Below are 21,248 nucleotides of genomic sequence, written 5' to 3'. Positions count from 1 at the left end.
AGAAACTCTTTGTGAATCTTATGGCTGAATAATTGATTTTAAAAATGCTGGACCACCTTCACCTTCCTGTGGTGGGTCTCCAGTAGACAACAGCAAGGTGGCTATGGAAGGCAGGGAAACAGATACCTCCATCAGGTTGGCGGCAAGCAAACGTGTCCCCACAATAGCCCGACAGGACACTGGAGAGGACTGATAGTCCTCATCTGGCAGACGGATGCCATTCCAATGCTCCTCTCTCACTCTCCAGCCACTGAACACGGCTGGAGCGCCGCCCGCAGACTGGCAGACTGGCAGTGGGTGCGGCTCTTAATGGGCAGGAATTAATTAGTCTGCTGTGGCCCATCAGTCCCTGGTGGCTCCTCAGCTGTCCTGAGATTTATAGGAAGGAGCACAGACACTTCTCCAGCAAGACCTTCTGCACTCACTTTAAAAACAGCTGCTTGTCATGAGAAGGTCACCGGAGCCATAATTCTTGGCTTTTTTCCTGCTGAGGGTCATTAGATCCTCCTGTTCTAGCTGATATGAAGTGAACTTTGAATCTCTGCGTTTCTAAAATGTCCACATTATTTCTACCTGGGAAAAAAGGTGGCAATTCCTGAAGTATATTAGTGGACCACGTGTAAAAACACAACAAGACTTTATAACACCAAATCACCATAAATGATGGAGGTGCTCTGACACAGTCATTAAACATCACAGCTCCACAGCTCCTTACTCCACACTATTTTCATAACAGATTATGCACATTATGGCTGACCAAACAACATTATTTGTTGATAAAAGTTTATTAACATTTTAAACAAATATAAGTATTGTTTACAAATATATATTTGATCCATTTGAAATATATAAGATGAAAATAAATATGAATCAGGATTTTAATCAGAGTAAAGAAGTGACAAAACAGCAAAATGTCTTTTTTACATTCACATTTATGCACTTTACCAGATGTCCTCATCCAGAGTGACTTACAATCAGTAGTGACAGGGATGGGACACAGCAATCAGGGAATTAGGGGACAAACAGAAACTTCATTGTGTTGATTGTGTTTGTCAGTAAAGTTGACTGGAGAAATATCCAAACTGTGATATGTGATGGTGGGTAAAGTACAGTATGATCATTCCCTGATGTGCTGTTTTTGTACTGCCTCTTTTCTCTATTTAGTGTGTGTGTGTGTGTGCATTGTTTGCCTGATATTTGACTTCATTTGACTCCTCTTCATAATGTCCCTATGACCCTCTGACCTGAGAGCCAAAACTGAGGCTGTGCACCTAAAATACTTTATTGAGATTTTTAGATGAATGTGGGCACAGGCTTGCATTTTGTGTGTGTGTGTGTGTGTGTGTGTGTGTGTGTGTGTGTGTGTGTGTGTGTGTGTGTGTGTATAGCCATATTGAAGTCAGAGACAAGGGGCCAAAGATTAAAGGAGCCATTTAGTTCCCTGCGAGAGGACAAGATGAAACCAGTTTAAGATTAGAGAAGCTAAGAGAAGAAGAGAGGGAGAAGAGGAAGAATGATGGCAACAGAGAGAACACAGTGAGAGGTGGAGTGAAAGATGGTGAAGTGACAGAAAGGGGAAAAAAATGACAGAAAAAGCCCCAGGGAGGAGAGGGAAGAGAGACAGAGATTCACAAACACCTGAACACGGTGACAGCTTAAGCAGGATCAAAGACACACACACACAGTCTTGGAGAAGCTCGACCAACATCTCGCACAATATTTGGTGGTTGTGAGGACCATGTTAATAAGTGTGAAATAGTGTGTAACATTTATGACGAAATATCTTCATCAATGAGCCTTTTTCACATGACAAAGACGTGACAAGATGAAAATGCTGGAAGTGTGACGATAACTAACAAAACATATCATGTAATATTGTTGATGAATGAAAGTGAGACTAAATATAATTTAATAAAGATAAAACTCAACTTCAATGTCTCTTCATTATTAGTACGTTATTTCCTGTTGTTTAATCGCATTATTATATCGCAGTTTAACATCACTTCCACAATACATATTAGTATTAGGGGCATTAATTTGATTTCTGATATCCTTCTTTTAATTATGATGTGGGTTTTCTTTCCATCCAAATGTCCATTTGTATATCATACTGACTGCAGTGTTTGTGGTTCTGCAGTTCGACTGTCATTTCCTTCTCTAACTTTTCCTGAGTACCTTGCCATTTGCCATTTAGGGGCCACTTAAGATGAGTGAGAGGAGTCGAGTTTAAGATGCAGGACTTGTTGAAAGGACCTGAAGGGTGTGACATAAAACAAGCTACCAACCTTAATAGCATGCAAACTATTCCCGTCACAGATCAATTGGGTACTCAAGCTTATTAGCATATAAACTGGCCATAATATACCATATACCAGATTCTCCAGTTGCCTGTCCGATTGACCTTCATATGTGGAGAACTGGCTTATCAATAAAGTATCAACAGGCTAAGTCTTTATCTTGAATTCTGATTCTAGATTAGAATATTTATTAGAAACACATGGTACATTTCGCCTATTGGCAGAATTATACCTACATAAATCATCTGGTTCATCATATTATGAAGATAGATTTGTCTAGCCAATGTGAATGGATGGAGGAATTCAGATATGAATTCAAAGATTGACGGGACACACAGATAAAACAAATGATGAAAATCTGTTGCTTCACCAGAGATTCCTGCAGGACCCCCACCAGAGTGTTTTCATTATGACCCATGTTGGTTCCTGCCTGACACATTAATTATTAGTCTATAAATGGGGACATGAGCCTCATTAAGTCAAGAATGTAATGAAAATATTCTGGCGGGGGGTCTTGCAGCAGTTCTATGGCATTCATTCTTTTCAATAATCCACATTTATTTGGCCTGTCAGTATACTCTCAGACACCCATCAATAAACAGAGCGTTTCTCTGCGTATGAGCACGTTTTGGCGTCATCGCAACTCGGCAGCTGTCAGGGATGGCCAGCGGTGTGTGAGCGGTGTGATTAGTGCAGAGCTTCATCAGCTGTCTGCCGTCGCATTACATCAATCATCAGAGCTGAAGGGCTGTTACAGTGTGGGTGTGTGTGAGTGAGGGTGTGTATTTGCAACTGGTTTTTGCCACTTTTTTGACACTGAATTATGCCTTATGCCAAAATGACTGACTAAAGCTAAATTTGCTGTCTAAATGAACACTAGTCATATATGTTGTTTTTGGTTTTGTATCATTTTAATACAAATTTATAAAAAAAAAGAAAAAAACCTGAGTGCACAGTGCAGGAAATGTCCCAGACATAATTCCAAACATTGAAAACTTTGTTTGTACCGTAGGAGGAAGTGCCGTTATTACGTTTGCCTTTTCAAAATCAACGTTTCCATCAGTAAATATGCTTGTACCATGCCATACTGGTTTGATGAATTTTAAAGAAAGCACATTGCTCTGTTGTGCCGCTCTCCCGTGACCCTGAGGTCACCTATGACACTGAAAACCATCTTTTTTACATACTTCTTACTGAAGTGGTTTTAAACTGTGATTCAATCTTGTCACTTGTTCCTGTGGGTTGTGAATGTTCTTCCTTCCTTCGGTTCCTGATCTTCTGCTCCATGCTTCATGTCCTCGGTTTAAGCTTCATACAGCATTTTGAAAGCAGCCACAGCAGCAGTAGCTCAAGAAATAACGTTAGCATAACCTTTATATGTATTTCAAGGTGACTCGCATGTCAATGTGGCGTCAAGTTTGCTGATTGACCTCCACACGGTTTACAAAGCGTCATGAAATGTGCCATTTTGCCATGTGTCTGCACTTCTTCTCCCGTACATTTTGTGACATTTTATGTGTGGGGGGGGCTCATTTTATCATCTTCTAATTAGGAAATCAAAGCATGATTTCTGACTGGATCTCCTCCCTCCTCTTCCTAAATTGTCTTTGCCTTCCACAAAACTAAATTCGTTTTGATTGGATTGTTTATTTTAATAATTTTTCTCTTGTTTTTTTATTAGTTGATGAAAGTGTCACCTTGGTTATTGTTCTGTTTTAATTTTATATGTCATAGTGGTTGTGAGGACTGTGTGTGTGTGTGTGTGTGTGTGTGTGTGTGTGTGTGTGTGTGTGTCAAACACATTACAATATCACAGGCTGCTGCATTTTCAGTAGCAACCACAGCGCTGTGAAAAGGGCAACACTCTCACCAATATCGGTTGTGTCAGGGAACTCTGTGTGTTCTTGTTTTTTTTATGTTTAAGTTGCCATTTTGCGTCATGACTACCATGACAACCCTTAATTTTGTTCACCCAGAGTGCAAATTAACCCTCCATAATTGGGGTGTAGTGCCTTCATAACACTTTTATGACCATTATGGTTCACTTCCACGTCAATATGATGTGACAATGAGAAGATTTTTCTAGAAGTACACTAATAAAAGTACACTAGTAAAACTAATATGGCTACACATTTAATTACAGCCTATAGCATACTTTATAAAAAATATAAAGACCTGGTGGTAAGAGTCAAACTCCAACTCCCTGTTTCTCAGACATTACTTTTTATGTCAACTCTACAGCTTAATACAGAAAATGGTGACATTTTTTTATAATCACTCATCATACAAATTCCTGCTATTATGGCTATGACAGAAAGTCCACTTTTAGTAGAATTGGCCAGATATTGTTTTATATGGTATACGGTTATTCTATATGTTGATGTATCTGCTGCAGTGTCTTTTCCCTTTATAACACAGTTATATTAAAATTTACTTATCAAATTATATACCGCAATATATCGTCTACTGTCTATGGTTAAATTTATATCTCAATATGAATTTCATGGCATATCTGGGCAATCCTTAATATGTCCACAAATATGAAATTGTGGAATGCATAAATCAATACCCTTAAAAATTTTTTAAATTGGTTTTATTATTTGCTTTTTTTTTTTTTTACGTTATGCCCCCTTTGGTTTCACTGATGGTAAGGTTTTATCTGAGCATAACATTAGACCTTCTTATGCATTGACATGTAACACTCTTGCTGCATGGAGTGGGTGGTGCACTTCCCGAGCGGGGTGCAGTGTAGATGCTAGTGGCTAAATTTGGTGAAACCAAAACATGGAGTCCAGTATACATTTACATTTACATTTACGGCATTTATCAGACGCCCTTAATTCAAACTCTTCCTTCACCTGCTTCATTCATTGCAATAAGGAAGCCAGGTTTGGTTAATGATATTAATAATTTGTGCACCAAAATGCAAAAGCGATCTTGTAATTTTCAAAAGTGCTGACAACAAATTTCTGAATTCAACATATTGACGACATCTCTGTGTAGTACTAAAAGGAAAAAGTAATAGCAGTGCTTTCTCATTTAGAACAAAATGCTTAATAGTGTCCTTGCTTTTTCCTTCAAGATTTTACTTGCTTTTTCAAAACCTTTATTATGAAATATCATGAAAGATTCTGTACAATTCTCGTTTAATGTTTCCTCTCATTACTGTCATGATATTGCATGGTAATGGGTAATTAGCATCATGCTAATGAGATGTGCTCTGTTCATTTAACATAAATGTAGGAAGCCACGAAAGCTTAATAACTTGCTGAAAGGGCTTGATCTTGGTTGATTCTTTCCTTTCTGTGATGCATTTTGGATATTTGAGCATATGATAATATGCTCTTTTAAGTGTATGCATTTATGTATTATTTGTTTATAGACTGTGTTATTATTATAAGAACATGAAGACACATCTCTCTCACTAGACCTTCAGTGAGAGAGAACTGTGTGTGCTTTCTGTTCAAATCTAAAATCTATAAAATATCAGTAAGATCATATGAACACGTGTCATGCGAACCAGCTGTTCGTATGCAAATAAAGCAAGTATGCTCATACCGCACCGGCAGAAGCAGACTGACATGGGTTGTGTGTCTCTTGCCTTGCAGATTTGCTTTGTCAACGTGGACCGCCACAGTGGTGATGATTGCCATGATGACAGCTGTATTAAGGTACGTGACGTTCCCCACTCTCTCATTATGTCTCATTCCTAGGTTGCCTCAGGAACAAGCTAAGCACCTAAGAAGATAATTAACATGGTTGAGTGTGAGCGTGTGTGTGTCTGTCCAAACGGGTTTTTTGTTAGTTTTGCCCACTAGATAAACAAAAACTAAATGAACTATAAAAAAATTAAAGAGCCACATGCTTTGCTTCAGATTGCCAAGGGTAAATTTAGTGGTGTGGTTGGACCAGGGATTTGTAAAAAATTCCAATGTTCCAAGGCCTCTCATTAATACTTGGTTAGAACAAGATAAGAGAACAGCTCATAAAACAGACAGATCAAAGATGCATGTAAATGTAAAGGATAATATGGATATATTAATTTTAGTAATAGTTTTTTTTCAATATTTGAGAAATTATTTGGCATTTACAGTTAGTTTCCAATTAATTTGTCATTATATTCACAACAGTTCTGAATCATCTAATATTTTGTTGCCAACTTTAGTCTACAAATAAAATAAATAAAATCGTATTCATATTTAATAAATGCAATAGCCCATGTCCTCAAGAAAATCCAACCAATCTATTTGCCCTCCCACAAATGTTCTTTCCCTTAACAGAGGTTGGCCTCTGTGTCTCTGGAGTTGCCCCGGCTGGTGGAGTCTCTGGCGGGACGGCAGCCTAAAGAGAATGAGATCCTCTTGCTGAGCGGCCTGAAGCCACCCCACCCTCCTGAACGCACCCAGCCGGTGAGTTGTGCTGATAGCCGAATATTGCTAGATAGAGCCTGGAGCTATAATGGATCATCAGAGCTACATTTGCTCCAGCAGATGATGTGACTTGTGATTGCATCATGTCTCTCCGCGTCTGTTGCAACCAGTGCATTATTTATGAGGTTGTACATAGCTTTGGACAAGAGTGTCTGCTAAAAATTAGTAAATGTAAAAGATTTCTGCTGGCTGAAATAGGACTGGGAACTGAATGGTTTTTGACAATACTTCCTAAACTAAGCAAATACGAATGCATTAAAATTAGTATATGTTGATACAGCAATATATCACAATATTTTATGTGGTTTTATTGTATCGATACAGGGATATCAAATATATGTATTTTTCTATATAAATATAGTCCACCGGGTGGTGCTATAAATCGTTTTCTTTAGTGAGGTCAGCAGAGATGAGAATGAGCATGCGACTACAACCTCCACTGCTGTAGATGGCGCTGTACTGCTGGGTACTTTGAATCACTGCTTGGCATTTCAGGCAGACTGAATGGTAGTAAGTGGGATTTGAACCTGGGTCTTCTAGTTCATAGGCAAGTGTGTTAACCACTAGGCTACTACCACCCTATATATATATATACATATATATACATATATATATATGTGTGTGTGTGTGTGTGTGTATATATATATATACATAACATATGTTGTATGTGTATTCTCTATATGTCAGACCCAGCATGCAGTCGATGTGTGTCTGGTTCAGTGTGCACGGAGGCGTCACTCTACCCAGCCAAGCAGCATCATTTTCGAAATAAACAAGTTCCTGATCGGCCTGCAGTCAGGGAAGGAGAGACAGCGTCACACCCGATGGGCTGGTCAGCGTGTGTCAGACGATGACACTAACCGGTCCGTGTCCTCCATAGAAGAAGACTTCCTCACAGCCTCTGAGCATCTGGGAGAGGACAGCGAGGAAGATTTCTTTAGAAGCGGTGAGTGCGCTGGCCTGAAAACACGGGGGAATAAATCCTGGCGAACATTTGCATTTATTCGTTTGACTCCTAGGCAGAGCGACTTCTTCCATCGGGCTACAGCAGGGTCCCTGGTGTAGCACCTGATTCAGTGTGCAGCTCAGTCAATGGTGGAAACAGGAATTGAATGAATAATTTAAGACTTTGTGGCTCAGTAGGCAGACATTTACATTTATTACATTTACCAGACGCCCTTATCCAGAGCACCTTACAATCAGTAGTGACAGGGACAGTCCCACTGGAGACACTCAGGGTCAAGTGTCTTGCTCAGGGACACAATGGTAGTAAGTGGAGTTTGAACCTGTGACTTTGTGGTGAGTGTGTTACCCACTAGGCAACTTACCCCTAACTACCATTTACTCCAACTACAACCAAGCTGCATTATGATCTTTCAGTTTCAGCACATTAATCCCAGCAGCACTCTCTAAGCAGCCATGTGCTCCAGGATCTGTACCAGTCTCTGTACTATGCCATTACCCCTACCACCCTGCATCAGATAAGAGCTGTGCAGCTGAACAAAAGCTGAATAATCACCACATATCAGTCCCACAGAATAACAAAGTGACAGCTAACAATGTCAATTATGCAAATGTCCTATTCTAATGAATAATCATTCTGAATATTTTTGGAGTAGAACACAAAATGCAGTGGAGCAGCATTCTTCTGACAAAACAGGTTATTATAGCTATTTTATGAAGAATAAAATGGCAGACTTTGTCTTTGGTTTGAACTTTGGAAAGTAGGTTTTGTGTCATTCATGATGTCCAAGGGGCTGACAAAGGTTTTTAGAAAGAATCAAATTATGGAAGATGAAATAATTGAAACTCGAGGGGAAATCAATTCACTTTGACACAAGTGAAGAGAAAGTGATTGTCATTGTGAAACACTGCAGCACAGCACGCGGTGACACAACTTAATGTGTCCTCTGCTTTTAACCATCACCCTCAGTGAGCAGTGGGCAGCCATGACAGGCGCCCGGGGAGCAGTGTGTGGGGACGGTGCTTTGCTCAGTGGCACCTTGCCGTTTCGAGATTTGAACCCGCAGCCTTCCGATTATGGGTCTGCCAGGCCATGACATTTAAGAAGATGACGTTGATCTAATAACAAGCATTCTAATCTCTTTAAAAATGTAGAGGTAATCTCCATTAGGCTCCTTTGTTCAACGTCAGAAAAACCTGCTTATTCAAATTGGAAGCATACTAATAGGTGCACATATTTCTTTGCAAAAGCTTTGAAAATATAGCCTATAAAGTATTGATGGCCCTTGCACGTCCAGTAAATAAATAACATGGCCTTCATTTCATCTTGAGCACCTGCCCGACCCCACCCTTCCCCTTCAATGTCTGTGCATAACCGTGAGTACATACAAGATGTGTTATGTAGTAAAGCATTTGCTAACATGTATAGGTCACCCAGCTGTTCTATCTGGGCTTGTATTGTGTCAGGATCAAACGGCAAAAACACTGTCATCAATAAATCATTGCACAGAGCAGGTGTTTTGTTTGTGAGGACAATATTCACGTCATGCATTCATTTAACAGTTTTAGTCCAAAACACATCTTCAGTATATACAATACAAACATTCTATATTCCATACAAATTACAGCTGACAAAGCTGTACAAAACATGGGACATTACAACTGGTCAAGTCAGACTTTTTCCCAGCCATTACGGCAGATAAAAAAAAGAAAAGAATTCACCTGTGTTATGCATTAAAGCGGCCCAGATCTTCGAAGTTGAAAACCTGAAAGAAATCCAACATCATTGCCTCGGCAGCCACTTGCCAATATATCTCCTCATGAAATAATGGCCCAGTATGCTGTGAAGGTTATTTTCGCCACCGAGTCAATGTAATATTCCTTATGGCATCATACTAGAGAGAAATCTTTATTTTCTATGGAGCTGAAAGAGAGAGCGAGTGAGCGAGAGCATGAAGCAGTAGTTTTTATTGATAACGTGTCGTCGGATGACTCACCTCGTAATTTCTCCCACCGAGTCACAGCTCAATGAACCTTTCACCACAGTGAACTTTCCTCTCTTTCTCTCTGGCATCTCCCATCTAGTGTAAAATGCCACATTTTCAACCTTCCGCTGGGATTCCTTTACTATTGGTTGGGTGTTTTATTCTTCAATATTTAATGTTAAATATTTCATTGGTCTTCTGTTTATTTCTACGTATCCTTCTGCAGACCCAGACAGTGCAGATGTTGGAGAGTCAGCAGTGGAATTGCTGAGAGCTCGTCAGTCTGGCTTGCGTCAGCGGGGAAGAGGTTTGCAAAGAGATGAAAGTGATGGGTCAGAGCCCACGCTCTGCCCCTCCTCCTGTTCATCCTCCTCCCAAAACTCCTCCAGGACACGACATTCCCAGGTTGCCACTGCCTCCCCATCACACCAACCCACACATCAAACCAAGGAGTCAACAGGCCATTATGCCACCAACCTTGCAGAGTCTGTGCTGCAAGATGCCTTCATCCGTTTGTCCCAAGATGAAACCTCTTTTGCCCCAGAGGTGGCTGTCAGCGTGTCCAAACCGTCATCAGAGTCAGAAAGTAAAGGTGTCCCTCGGGCCAGGGCCTGTTCATTTGAACTCCCAAAAATTGTGATTGTTCAGAGTCCTGACAACAGTGACGATGCTGCAGAGTGGCCAGAGAGCACAGAGCTTGATGGCGCCTCTGGCAGAACTAGCAGCACACAGTCCTGTGATCAGCACAAGCGGTCCGGTACAGATGCTCCACACAACCGGCGCAAGCAGCATCACCACGGATCACCAATCCACACAGCCAAGCCAGTGGAAGTAGCATTAGCATGTGCTGCTAGTGTTGTTGGCACGATCTCCACCCCTCAGGTCACTGAACACCTCACACTTGACCCTGTCGACCTAGACGAGGAGGAGTATGACAAGGAGGAGGAAGAAGAGGTGGAAGATGGACAGAGTGAAACCGACTACTCCTTCTCAACCGCCATGTGCGGCATGGCACAGGTGGCAGGGGCCGTGGCCGTGGTGGATCTAGCTGAGGAGATCAGCTGTGGCGACACCGAGGATCCGTTGGAGCTCTATTCCACATCTCTGGGGCTTCTCTCTGCGGCGCAGGCAACGTCAGCCATCACCCTTCACGCCAGCGTCGCCGAGGGCACAACGGTCGATGGCTTTCGAGCCAGTGTGGCAGATGTGCTCCTCCAAGAGGCGTCGGCTGTCTTGACATTAAAGCAGGAGTACCGCAGCGTGGCACACTTCCTAGAAGCCACCCATGACAAGATTGTGGACGGGATCACGAAGACACCCCAAAGGTCTGGTATGGTAGAGGAGTCAGAGGTAGATGATTTTGTGCGAGGGATTTCAGAGACCATTTTTCGACATGCTCTGGAGAAGACTGAAAAGAGGAAAGAGATGGAGGGCCAAGAGAAAGACGTACCAGACTTTGAAAGGTATTTGCGTGAGAGCACGAACAGTGTGCTCTTTGACATCTTCTGCATCACAGCAAGGAAAATCAGTGACATTTCCAAATGTCATCAAAAGAGCTTTGCTGAAAGACTGGAGGAGGGAAACTGTGGGGCTTCGTCTGCTTCCAGGGGGATATTAAGTCCGTCACGGCGAGTTCCCAGGCCTAGCCAGCAAGGTAAAAGCAGCAACAGCAGCTCACCACAGCGAACACGGAACCTAAGTGGAGAACAGCGGTTCGCTTTTGTGACAGACGAAACAAGAGAGAAGATTTCAGGTGACCAGCGGCGACACAACCAGAGCACATTGATTGCGTTTCGGGATAACTCTAATTCGGAAAGCGAAGCTAAGTTGCCATCCTGCGATAACTCCCCTCGGCACAACCCTTCCTCTGACAGGCTCAGGAGTAGAAGCCAGGAGGTTAAGGTGTCCACACTTTCCCCACAGCAGTCTCTAACCTCATCTGTTGGAGCCCTGACCGCACTAAAAATGGACGGCACCGGGACTGAGACAAGAACACCGATCACTTGTTTTGCAGAAGACCTTGCCGCCACCGTTGTGTCTATGGCAACAGAGCTAGCGGCTATCTGCTTGGAAAACTCGAGCGGTAAGCAGCCTTGGTTTTGTGCTCTGAAAGGAGGAGGCACTGGGGTGGCAGGTGAGGGGTTAGAGAGTGGATACCTCCATCCTTGCCGATCAGTGGCCAATGCCCTGCGTAGAAAGGAGGCACAGAACTGCACCAGTCCGACATCCGCTAAAAAACACCGCCCCCCGCGTCTCAGTGAGATCAAACGCAAAACAGAGGAGCAGCCAGAGCTGATGGAGCGGCTAGTTAATCGCGTTGTGGATGAGACCGTTGGCCTCGACCCAGAACCCACCACTAATTCGGTAGCCACCGACCCTTTTGCCCTGTTTGCCTCAGAAGTGACCGCACGCATTATGAACTGCCCTGAGCTCAATGTGATTGACATGTCTAAACAAGGTCAGCAGGGGCCCACATCATCTCCCTCCTGCTCATCCCCACGCAGCCGACTTCAGTGCGAACGATGGAGCAGCCGGGGGAAAGCCTCAAGCTATGAAAGCATTCCAGAAGAAGATGCTGATCCTTCCGGAATGGCTAACATGCTGGGTCCTGGCAGCCGGCTTGGACCCAACCTGAGTCGGGGCAGCTCCATATCGAAGCAGTCAAGTTGTGAAAGCATTACTGATGAGTTCTCTCGATTCATGGTGAATCAAATGGAGACAGAGGGCCGTGGCTTTGACCTGCTGCTGGACTACTATGCTGGGAAGAGTGCAAGTAACATCCTGGCTGCTGCGGTGCAGCAAGCTGCCACCAAAAAGAACGGCCATCTGAACGTGAGGACGTCCTCCTGCTGTCTATCCAAACAGTCAAGTACTGAAAGCATCACAGAGGAGTTCTACCGCTTCATGCTAAGAAACATGGACAGAGACAGCAAAGACCACTACAGCAGTGCCAGGAAGACCAAGGAGTGGAGCAACAGCCTTTTGCCACCAACTCTCAGAAGTCCCTTCTGCATCCGACAGTCATCTGTGCCCGACCGGCGCTCCTCAGATTCACGGTTAACAGTGAATTCGCCCATCAAAGCCAACTCCTTTGATGGTTTTCCAAGAAACATTCATGGAGAATCAGGACTTAACATCTTTCCCACAAACACAGTTTCTGCCACCGGACTTTGCAAGTCGGACTCTTGCCTTTACCAACGAGGACAGACTGACCAGATTACTGACATGCTGATCCATGACACTTGGTCCAGTTCCATTGAGAGCCTGATGCGCAAGAACAAAATCATAGCTGATGCATCAGAAGACAGTATGGACCTTGACCTCCCACCCTGTGAGTCTCAACCTGGCGTCCAACACTTTGCCAACCGCCTTGCTGCTGACATTGTGGAAAGTGGGAAGTCTGTCTTGGGTGCAGGACAACAGGAAGCATCTGGTCAGAATCCTCTACGTTCAGTTCCTGTAGCTGATAGAAGGCAGGGTTTCAGGCAGTCCAGACCTAGAAGTGGGCAGAGCTGGTCGAGTCTGGAGCGCCAAGAGAGTGGTGAGGGTGCAGCCATTGGGGGTCCGCAATCAAGAGCAGGGCCCCGAGAAGTCCCCCTGATCCACATTGAACCTGATCACAAGGAGGAGATGAGGGCACAGATTCAGCAGAAAGAATGCATCATACAGAGTGGCAGAGAAAGGACACCTACCAGAAGAGCCAGGTGGGTTATATGGTCTGGTTCTATGTGCTTACTGTTTGCAGACATTAGCATTTACAAACATGTTCTGATTGCTAGATTATAATCCCTTTTGGATCAAAGAATCTGCAAAAAGCTATATAATGTAATGAAATGTAACCAATCAGGTGTCTGGCAACAATGCATGTGCTACTGTGCATGTGTGGTGTATAAATGGGAGCAGAATGAGGTGCGTGAGAGCTGGCCATCAGCGCATTTAAATCATAATTAAAGTTCGACCTCTGGGTGTGAAATAATTACACTCTAACAAAAGAGTTTCTCCTCTTCAAGGTACAGATAACTATCAAGCAGTTATTTCTTGTCTTTGTTCCTATACAAACTCCATATGCTGTGTGAGCCTCAACAGAAATGTGGGGCACTATTTTCATTCCACCTTTCTCATGATGCAGAATTCCCACATGCCTTTTGGTAAACTCAGGGTTTTTTTTTTGATCCAGCTCAACCTTTTTGAATTTGCTGAGAATTTGGACTGTTTGTCCCTTTATCCATTGTCTCTAGGGGGTATATATAAAATAGTTATTATCTTGTTAGATCTACTCACCACTCAGTCATTCACTGTCTGTGTCTGTTAAATTCCAGTGTCTTTCAGTTTCTTCTTTCTGTATTTTTCTACATTCATCCCCTACCTGAGCATTTAAATCATATGGTTTAAATTGCCTCTGATGCTTCTTGGTGACTTCATGCCCAGACTGTGGGATCTCAGGGTGACTGTAACATCCAAGGAGATTTTATGAATACTGAGGCACAATGTATTCACACAGTAAGCTACAAATAAGGTTCTGTGACACAAGAAGTAAAAATCTAAATCATAATGGCACAACCCATGCCAATTTTAGAGGTCAAAATACTAGTTTTACTATGACAAATTGTATTTAACAAAGCCTGCAGACATGGCTCAAGGCTCTTTCAACGTTGCCATGAACTCAACGCTCTATTCAGATCCCTTTTAATCTTGTGTTTCAGCCTGAAAATGCTTCAAAAACACACAATGAATATTGGTACTACTGACAAATGCAAATTAAGTAGTTGTGCTTCTCTATGTATTCTTCCCATGATAGGGAGTGAAAAACATTAGGTTTAAAAAATTATGTGGCCCTTTTAAATGATCCCTTTATTAACTGGAGCACAGTGACAAAGATGCAGAACAATCGGTGTCACTTTAAAAAGAGATAAACAATCAATATAGCAGGGTCCCGATTTTAATTGCATTATAGCTGGTGGTCTTGTCATGTTTTTGACAAAAAAAATATGACATTTGCAAAAAAATGTTTTCATTAATATTTTTTAAAGCAGTAGAAGCCTACCAGTCTATGAATAGGTTCACTTCCAGTCCACTCCAATCATCATTAAATTTAAGTGCATTATAACAAAGACCAGTGTCAGTCTTTGTTAATCACATGCGTTGTCTGTGACGCCATTTTGGAAAGGTAAACAATCAGACTGGAGAAGCTCAAGTTAGTTAGTTTCTTTAATATTACATATTTCTAGCCAGTGATGATGATGATGAAGTCATGCTATTGTGATTGTTCTAATCCTGTTTGAACATTTGATGATGTGTTCAGGTTTGCAATGAACAAAACAAAGTAAACTGATTAAATCCTTCTATGTTGAACAATTTTACTTCACAACCCTATGGAACAAAATCTTTTTCTGAATGAACAACATACTGCAATCATGTGAGAAGCTCTTGTTTAGCCTACCAAGGCAACATGGCAACGATTAGACTGAAACTCATTCAGAGGGGTGACAAATTAGACAGTTGCTGAAACTGAGTGCAGCTGGAACACCGGTGTTGTGCCATATTGTGCACCCCCTTCTGTGCACCATCTGATCGTGGAGGAAACGGCAGTGTCCAGTGGGTTTTCTGTCTGGTGGGACATGTTTGCTTCAGTTAAATCGAGCTCTCCGGTAGGCTAAATGAGAGCTTCTCCCAGCATTGTGGTGTTTCATTGATTCGGAAGAACTGAGCGCAAGTGAATGCACTTCCACTTAAAACACTGGGATTAAAGACATGCAAAAGGTTGACTTTCGAAAATGCACTTTTTCTTACGTCACGTCAAAGACCAGTTCAGAAAATTTCACTGAGGAGATTGAGGAGTCTCAGGGTGATTATGCACTTTTACCCCCTTTACCCCCCGCCCTCAGTGATGACATAGACAGGGACAGGGTGGCTAAGGCTCCCGCAGCGCCCCCTGTTGGAGAGAGTGAAGAGGCGCAACGCCGCTCCCTCAGCAACAGCAGTGAGGACAGCGGTTCAGGCAGCTGGGCCCAGGTCGTTGCCCCTGACGATGACCCCCACGAGGACACAAGTAGCTTTACTCAACTGAGTGAGGGGTCAGTGTTCCTTCCATTCAACCACTTCTCTGCTCTCTCCCGCCGCTGTGCTGCCAGTTCCCCTTCATGCCGCCTCTTCCAGCCAAGCATAGCAGCTCCATCTATGCTCTAATGCTAACATCGAAACGCTAATGCTACCACTGCTAACTGCTAACTGCTAACCATAGTGTTGTGCCAGGATACCATCCTTTCTGTTGGACTAGGTTCAACACTCTCACACACACACACACACACACACACACACTTCGCTTTGCCAAATGTGCTAGTTTGTTCTGAGCATGAGGAGAGAGCTGAAACTGTGGTTGGTTCTTTCTGCAGTCAGAGCTGAAACGGATGAAAAATAGATGACATGTGTGAAGTAGACGTCTCAGCAGGGCTTTTCAAAGAGAGAGTGGTGTTGTATCATGTCGTGTGTGTTCATCAGTTCATCTGTGCAGCCACCCATGGAGATGGGTACGGTGTCGTTCTGTTTTACCGCTGTGCCACACCCGCCTGAGTTCTCCACCTCTGATTTCTTCTCTCTTTGTTCTATGGAAGGGTCCGCTGGGTCCGCCTCATCCGTCCACTGACCCACCCGGCACCCAGCTGCCCTCACCTACATAAAACATTCACCCCAGCAGACGGTCCCCACCTCAGCTCTGGCACAGCTGTGTGTGTTGAGCTAACACCATGCACCATCAATGTGAATTCTTTCTGACTCTTCACTGCTGAACCTGCTTGTGTGTGTGTGTGTGTGTGTTGTCTGACACATTTCACTCCTCAGGAATGGAAACAGCAGTGCATCGAGTTTGGGACTAACACATGTGGAGACTTTTTCTGAAGTTTCCTCACAAAGGCAAGTGACCAGGTAACCACATGCTTAACATCTACAAACATCATGGAATATAATAGGAACATAAAAATTCCAGGAACACCTTTTTTTGGGTTTCTATTGTGACCTTGTAACATTTTTAGGTTTTTAGCATCATCAGAATAGTTCGTTTTATAGTTTTAGGAATACATATTGACCAAGCTTGATCTTGATAATGATTATCATGTGATTGTTCTGACACTGGACGTGAAGATATTCCACCCAGTACATATACATAACTATCACAATCTGTTAGTAATGTAAGTAGCTTTTTGGGGATCGTATATGCCAGTATATTGAGCCAGAGCCCAGCACAGGTTCCACAGCTGAATTGGTCTCAGTGGAATTATTAGGATAATAGAATATTTCAAAGTACTTTCCTGTGGATCTTATCTATCTCACAGCATTCCCTCTTTTGTATAATTGCTTATACACAACCATAATTCAAGCTGGGTGTGGAATAATAAACTGAAATATTAGTTAATGTCCAGAAAACTGGAACTTCATCGGGATATGTTTGTACATTATTTTGGGGGGATCATTTTTACCCTCTGCAGGGATGACTCAGAGAAGAAGGATGCTTTAAAGAGCCCTGAGAGTTTCGAAAATGCGGATGGTGAGTGAACATCAAACATATTCTCTCACAGACTTTCTCTGACGCCACCAGCAATCTAACAGCCCACATCCACACACACACACACACACACACACAGCCCAAGCAAGTGCAGAATATTTCATCTGTTCGTTCACAATGGTAATTGTGCTTTAAAAAAATAGTTTTACTTTCTAAACTGAGTTTCTGTCTTAAATATCAGAGGTATATATTTCTGTCTTAAATATCAGAGGTATATATCCATAACCCCAAAACATGCAGAATACACGCTAAGATAAATGTTTGAGTGCATTTTCATGGAGAACAAGAACATCTGTGTATTTATTGAAAGAGGCAGCACTGCCAGGCAGAAACATGTAAGATCTAGCGACAGAGGCAGAAAGAGATGTGGGAGGGAACGGCAGTGCGCAGCTCATCCCGTTCACAGATGAAAGTGGAGGGAATATGGGCAGTGAGAGAGGAGGAGGAATTCGGAGAAATTTGGAGAAAAGGAAGAGAAAAGTAGGTCTTGGTCTCGGCAGGGTGCAGTGTTCTATTTGATGACCTCCCAGATATGGCACTGTGCTGTAGAGCAATACCACCCGGACAATGTGCTGCTCAGTGTACTGATCACACGCAGCACACATCTTTAACTGTTATGCTATGCTGAAACTCTTAATTCAGATTGTCAATGTTTAGAGAGCCATTAAATTCCTGGCCAACAAATGAGCAGAGCAGTCATCAAATTCATGCCATTTACTACAGGAAATGAAGACTGGTTTGGTATAGATGAATTTCTAAACATATATCAACATATTACTTCTACCATTCTGGCAACACTAGTGGTTTGCTGACTTCATATTGGCATCATAGTCCTTTTAAAAGTTGCCCAGATCATCCTTCCAACATATGAACTTCATGGGCTGATTGGTCACTAATATCAAAAATCTATGTTGTTGACCTCACCTGTTGTGTTTTTAATGGTTCCTCCGTGTGTGCACTTGACCCTTTACTCTGTACTGTTTTGTCTGTGTGTATGACAGATCTTCCGTTTAGCACGTCAGTAGGAAATAGCTTCAGGGAACTGCTGGTGCTGAACTTTGACCTGGAAGCAGACGGTGTGGACAGTGAGTTGCGTGCCACATTGCAGTGGATTGCTGCCTCGGAGCTGGGATCTCCCACCCTCTTCTTCAGGAAATCTCAGCAACACAACCTCACTAAGGTACGTAACTAAGATCAATGGTTTCAAGGATAGTATTGGATGAGTCGTCTCAGAAGAATGTTTTCTATGTCAAGATGTAATAACTTGGAGAATATTAAACAGTACCAAAACAGGATTTGGTATTGGATTGTCAGAACTGGAAGGTTCTGCTTTATTATCAGAGCACCAGTAAGCTGCAGGGAGTGGCGAGACCCAGCTGTCCTCCTTTCACTGCAAGAATGCCATCCCTTCATTTCATAATTTCGTTAAGATGTAGAAAGCAGCAATATGTCATACCGCACATCACAACGGCTTATGTGGAATAGGCAGAGCTGATTTGCTGGCTTCAGAATCTGCCAATTACTTTGCAGCATCTCCTTCAGCTATGGTGAGACAGATCTGCAGATGTTGAAACAATGCACAGTGTTTGCATGAATTACTGTCAGTTTTCCCAGTATGTGGACACGTCTGCGGTTTGTTGTCTGTGATGTCTGTGGTCTCCAGGCTCCATGCTGCTCTCAGTTCACTCAGAGGGGTGACGGGTATGAGAGGACAGTGGAAATCTGCACTTTGTGTGTGTGTGAGATTCCACTCGCATCCTTAATCATTATGGTTACATTAATGCCTCAAATGGATGCAGTAAACATATTCTGTTACATTATTTAAAATAAGAATAAAAATAAAAAAAAACATGTACAAAACAGTTTAATATTCTTTTTCAATACATCTGCATGATGAATGTCAGTTACTCTTTACATATCTGCATGAACAATCTCAACATGAATATCATCCACATCCACGTCTGACCGTGTGAAGCAAAAACACATTCTGTAATTGGTTATAACACCTTCGCACTCATAGGCCTTAGGACTAATATAATATGCAACAATACAAGACAAGGGAAATCGAGTGGGAGGAGATGATTTAGTCCAAAACCGAGTCATCCCAGATAAAACAATGCAGCATAACAGGATCAACTTGATTGAAAAATCATTTAAATAAATATTGCTTTACTTTCACACACATTTGGGAATACATTCATTCATTTTTTTGTATTCTCAAAGTACCTGCTGGTACTTTAATACTGCACTGTAAAATGTATTACCGACTGAATACTCCATTTTTTTGTATTTTTGTATTCTGTATTTCATTTTTCAAAGGCAGTGCAAGAGGGTAATTAACCTGCTTAGCATGTGATTGTTTTTGATTTAGCAATTATCAGTGTCATGATAATTGCTAAATCAATTGCTTAAATTAGCACATTCCCAGCAAATAAAAGACAAGTTGACCTGGCATCGTGCATTGGAACCCATATAAAAGGCTTTAGTACTTTCACACCATGAACCACTGTCAACCACCAATTTTAATCTGAACTTGAACATCTATGTATTGGCAAGATTCATCGTGTGTGTGTGTGTGTGTGTGTGTTTTCTATCTTTTCAGTTCCAGCAGGTGGTACAGCTGGTTACCCAGAAGTCCTGGCGAGTTGGTGACCTGTTCAAGGCAGTGGTGCAGTTCTGCCAGCTACAGGAAGACCCACTGGCCACGACTCCCACTACAGGCCTGTTCGACTGGCTGCTAGAGACCTACTAGCCCTTCAGACCTTCATCCACCCCGTCCAGACCTCCAGCCTTGCGCTTCTTTTTGTTTCCAGTCCACTCCTGGCACTGCAGCTTAGACCGACTACTACAGCAGATATTGGCAGGGGCAGCGCTGAATGTTTCCAGCTGGGAAGGGGGTTGACGGAATGCACTATAAAAGCCCCTCATCCTCCGAGCACCAGAGTGTTAAGCCTCGAGTACCATCCCGCAGCTCACAGCCAGTCCAGGGTGCACTGATGTAAACAGGATGAAGGAAGAGGTTTCATAAGCTGCTTACCGTCTGTAATCAGTACGATGCGTGGAGAGCAGCATTCAGCGCTGTACCAGTGTGTGATAAGCCACCAGTCTATCACCTACATCATCATCACCACCATTTCACCACCATCTGACTCACAGTCGCATTTCTCCAACACAAGAGACACGGCTGCATGGCATTCTGGGACAGAGGAAGTGCCCGCCAACATTCCTGTGCATGGACCCCGCCTCCTGATAGAGGCGGGGACTCTTTCTCCCTTTAAAATCAGCATGCTCCTCTGTCCTCCCACACCTCGGACAGTTAATGGACCAAACCCAGGAGACGCACCGTTATAGAGCCACTTTATATAGAGCCCCCACGCCGGCCACACGTGTGGAGAAGCTTTTACGAGTTTATTTACGGTTGTGAGTCAGTACAGATCTGTACACCCCTGTCCTACACCCAGCCCGCACCTCTCCTCACGTAGTAGATGTTTACATTGGCCAGCACTCCTGTTGCTCTTGTACTGTCTCCTTTATTTTTGTGATGGACTTGATACGATGGCGTGAAAAAAAAAAACAAAAGTGACGTGTGGTCTGATGTTATTAAAAGCATTTATTTTACGATAGGTGTACATAGTGTAGATTCAGAGCTGTGCATCGTTTTTAACTACACATACAAACACACACCGACTGACGGGTAAGACGGTAGAACTTGGTCGTGATGTGCATTTGTATGTCACTCTGGTTTGTGGCTCGTTATTTTCTCTGCGTCGTTGTAACGTTTGTATTGAACCTGTACACAAAGCACACAACTCAGCCTCCCAGTCTAATACTGCACATCTGAATGTATTTGATCTTTTCACAACAATAAATGTATTTAAGGTGAAAAAAATCAAGGCACGGGTGGCTTTCATTTCAGAAAGGACACAGCAGCCAGCTGGTTCCCACTGCACATATGCAAACAAATAAAGATGGCAGACGAACACCATCTGGAAGGGGCGGCCCGGGGCATCGTGGT

General features: G+C 42.9%; 1 protein-coding gene across 6 annotated transcripts in view; it reads left to right on the top strand.

Annotated features, from left to right (window-relative positions):
• The window catches only part of sphkap (SPHK1 interactor, AKAP domain containing), a 125,275-nt gene extending 104,149 nt beyond the window's left edge, over positions 1-21,126 (top strand). For 3 of the 6 annotated variants that reach the window (XM_028961149.1, XM_028961148.1, XM_028961150.1), the window contains 9 exons: positions 5,906-5,968; positions 6,578-6,706; positions 7,415-7,673; positions 9,902-13,379; positions 15,561-15,749; positions 16,513-16,596; positions 17,157-17,215; positions 18,235-18,413; positions 19,836-21,126. In XM_028961149.1, coding sequence (XP_028816982.1) covers positions 5,906-5,968; positions 6,578-6,706; positions 7,415-7,673; positions 9,902-13,379; positions 15,561-15,749; positions 16,513-16,596; positions 17,157-17,215; positions 18,235-18,413; positions 19,836-19,985 — 4,590 coding nt within the window. In that variant the 3' untranslated portion in view covers positions 19,986-21,126. The remainder of the gene's footprint in view (positions 1-5,905; positions 5,969-6,577; positions 6,707-7,414; positions 7,674-9,901; positions 13,380-15,560; positions 15,750-16,512; positions 16,597-17,156; positions 17,216-18,234; positions 18,414-19,835) is intronic. The other 3 variants (XM_028961151.1, XM_028961153.1, XM_028961152.1) reach the window with 3 other exon arrangements.
• The last annotated feature ends 122 nt before the right edge of the window (positions 21,127-21,248 follow it).

This window comes from Denticeps clupeoides, chromosome 19 (genome assembly GCF_900700375.1).
Source record: "Denticeps clupeoides chromosome 19, fDenClu1.1, whole genome shotgun sequence".
Classification (NCBI taxonomy): domain Eukaryota; kingdom Metazoa; phylum Chordata; class Actinopteri; order Clupeiformes; family Denticipitidae; genus Denticeps; species Denticeps clupeoides.
This window is presented reverse-complemented; position numbering and strand designations above follow the sequence as displayed.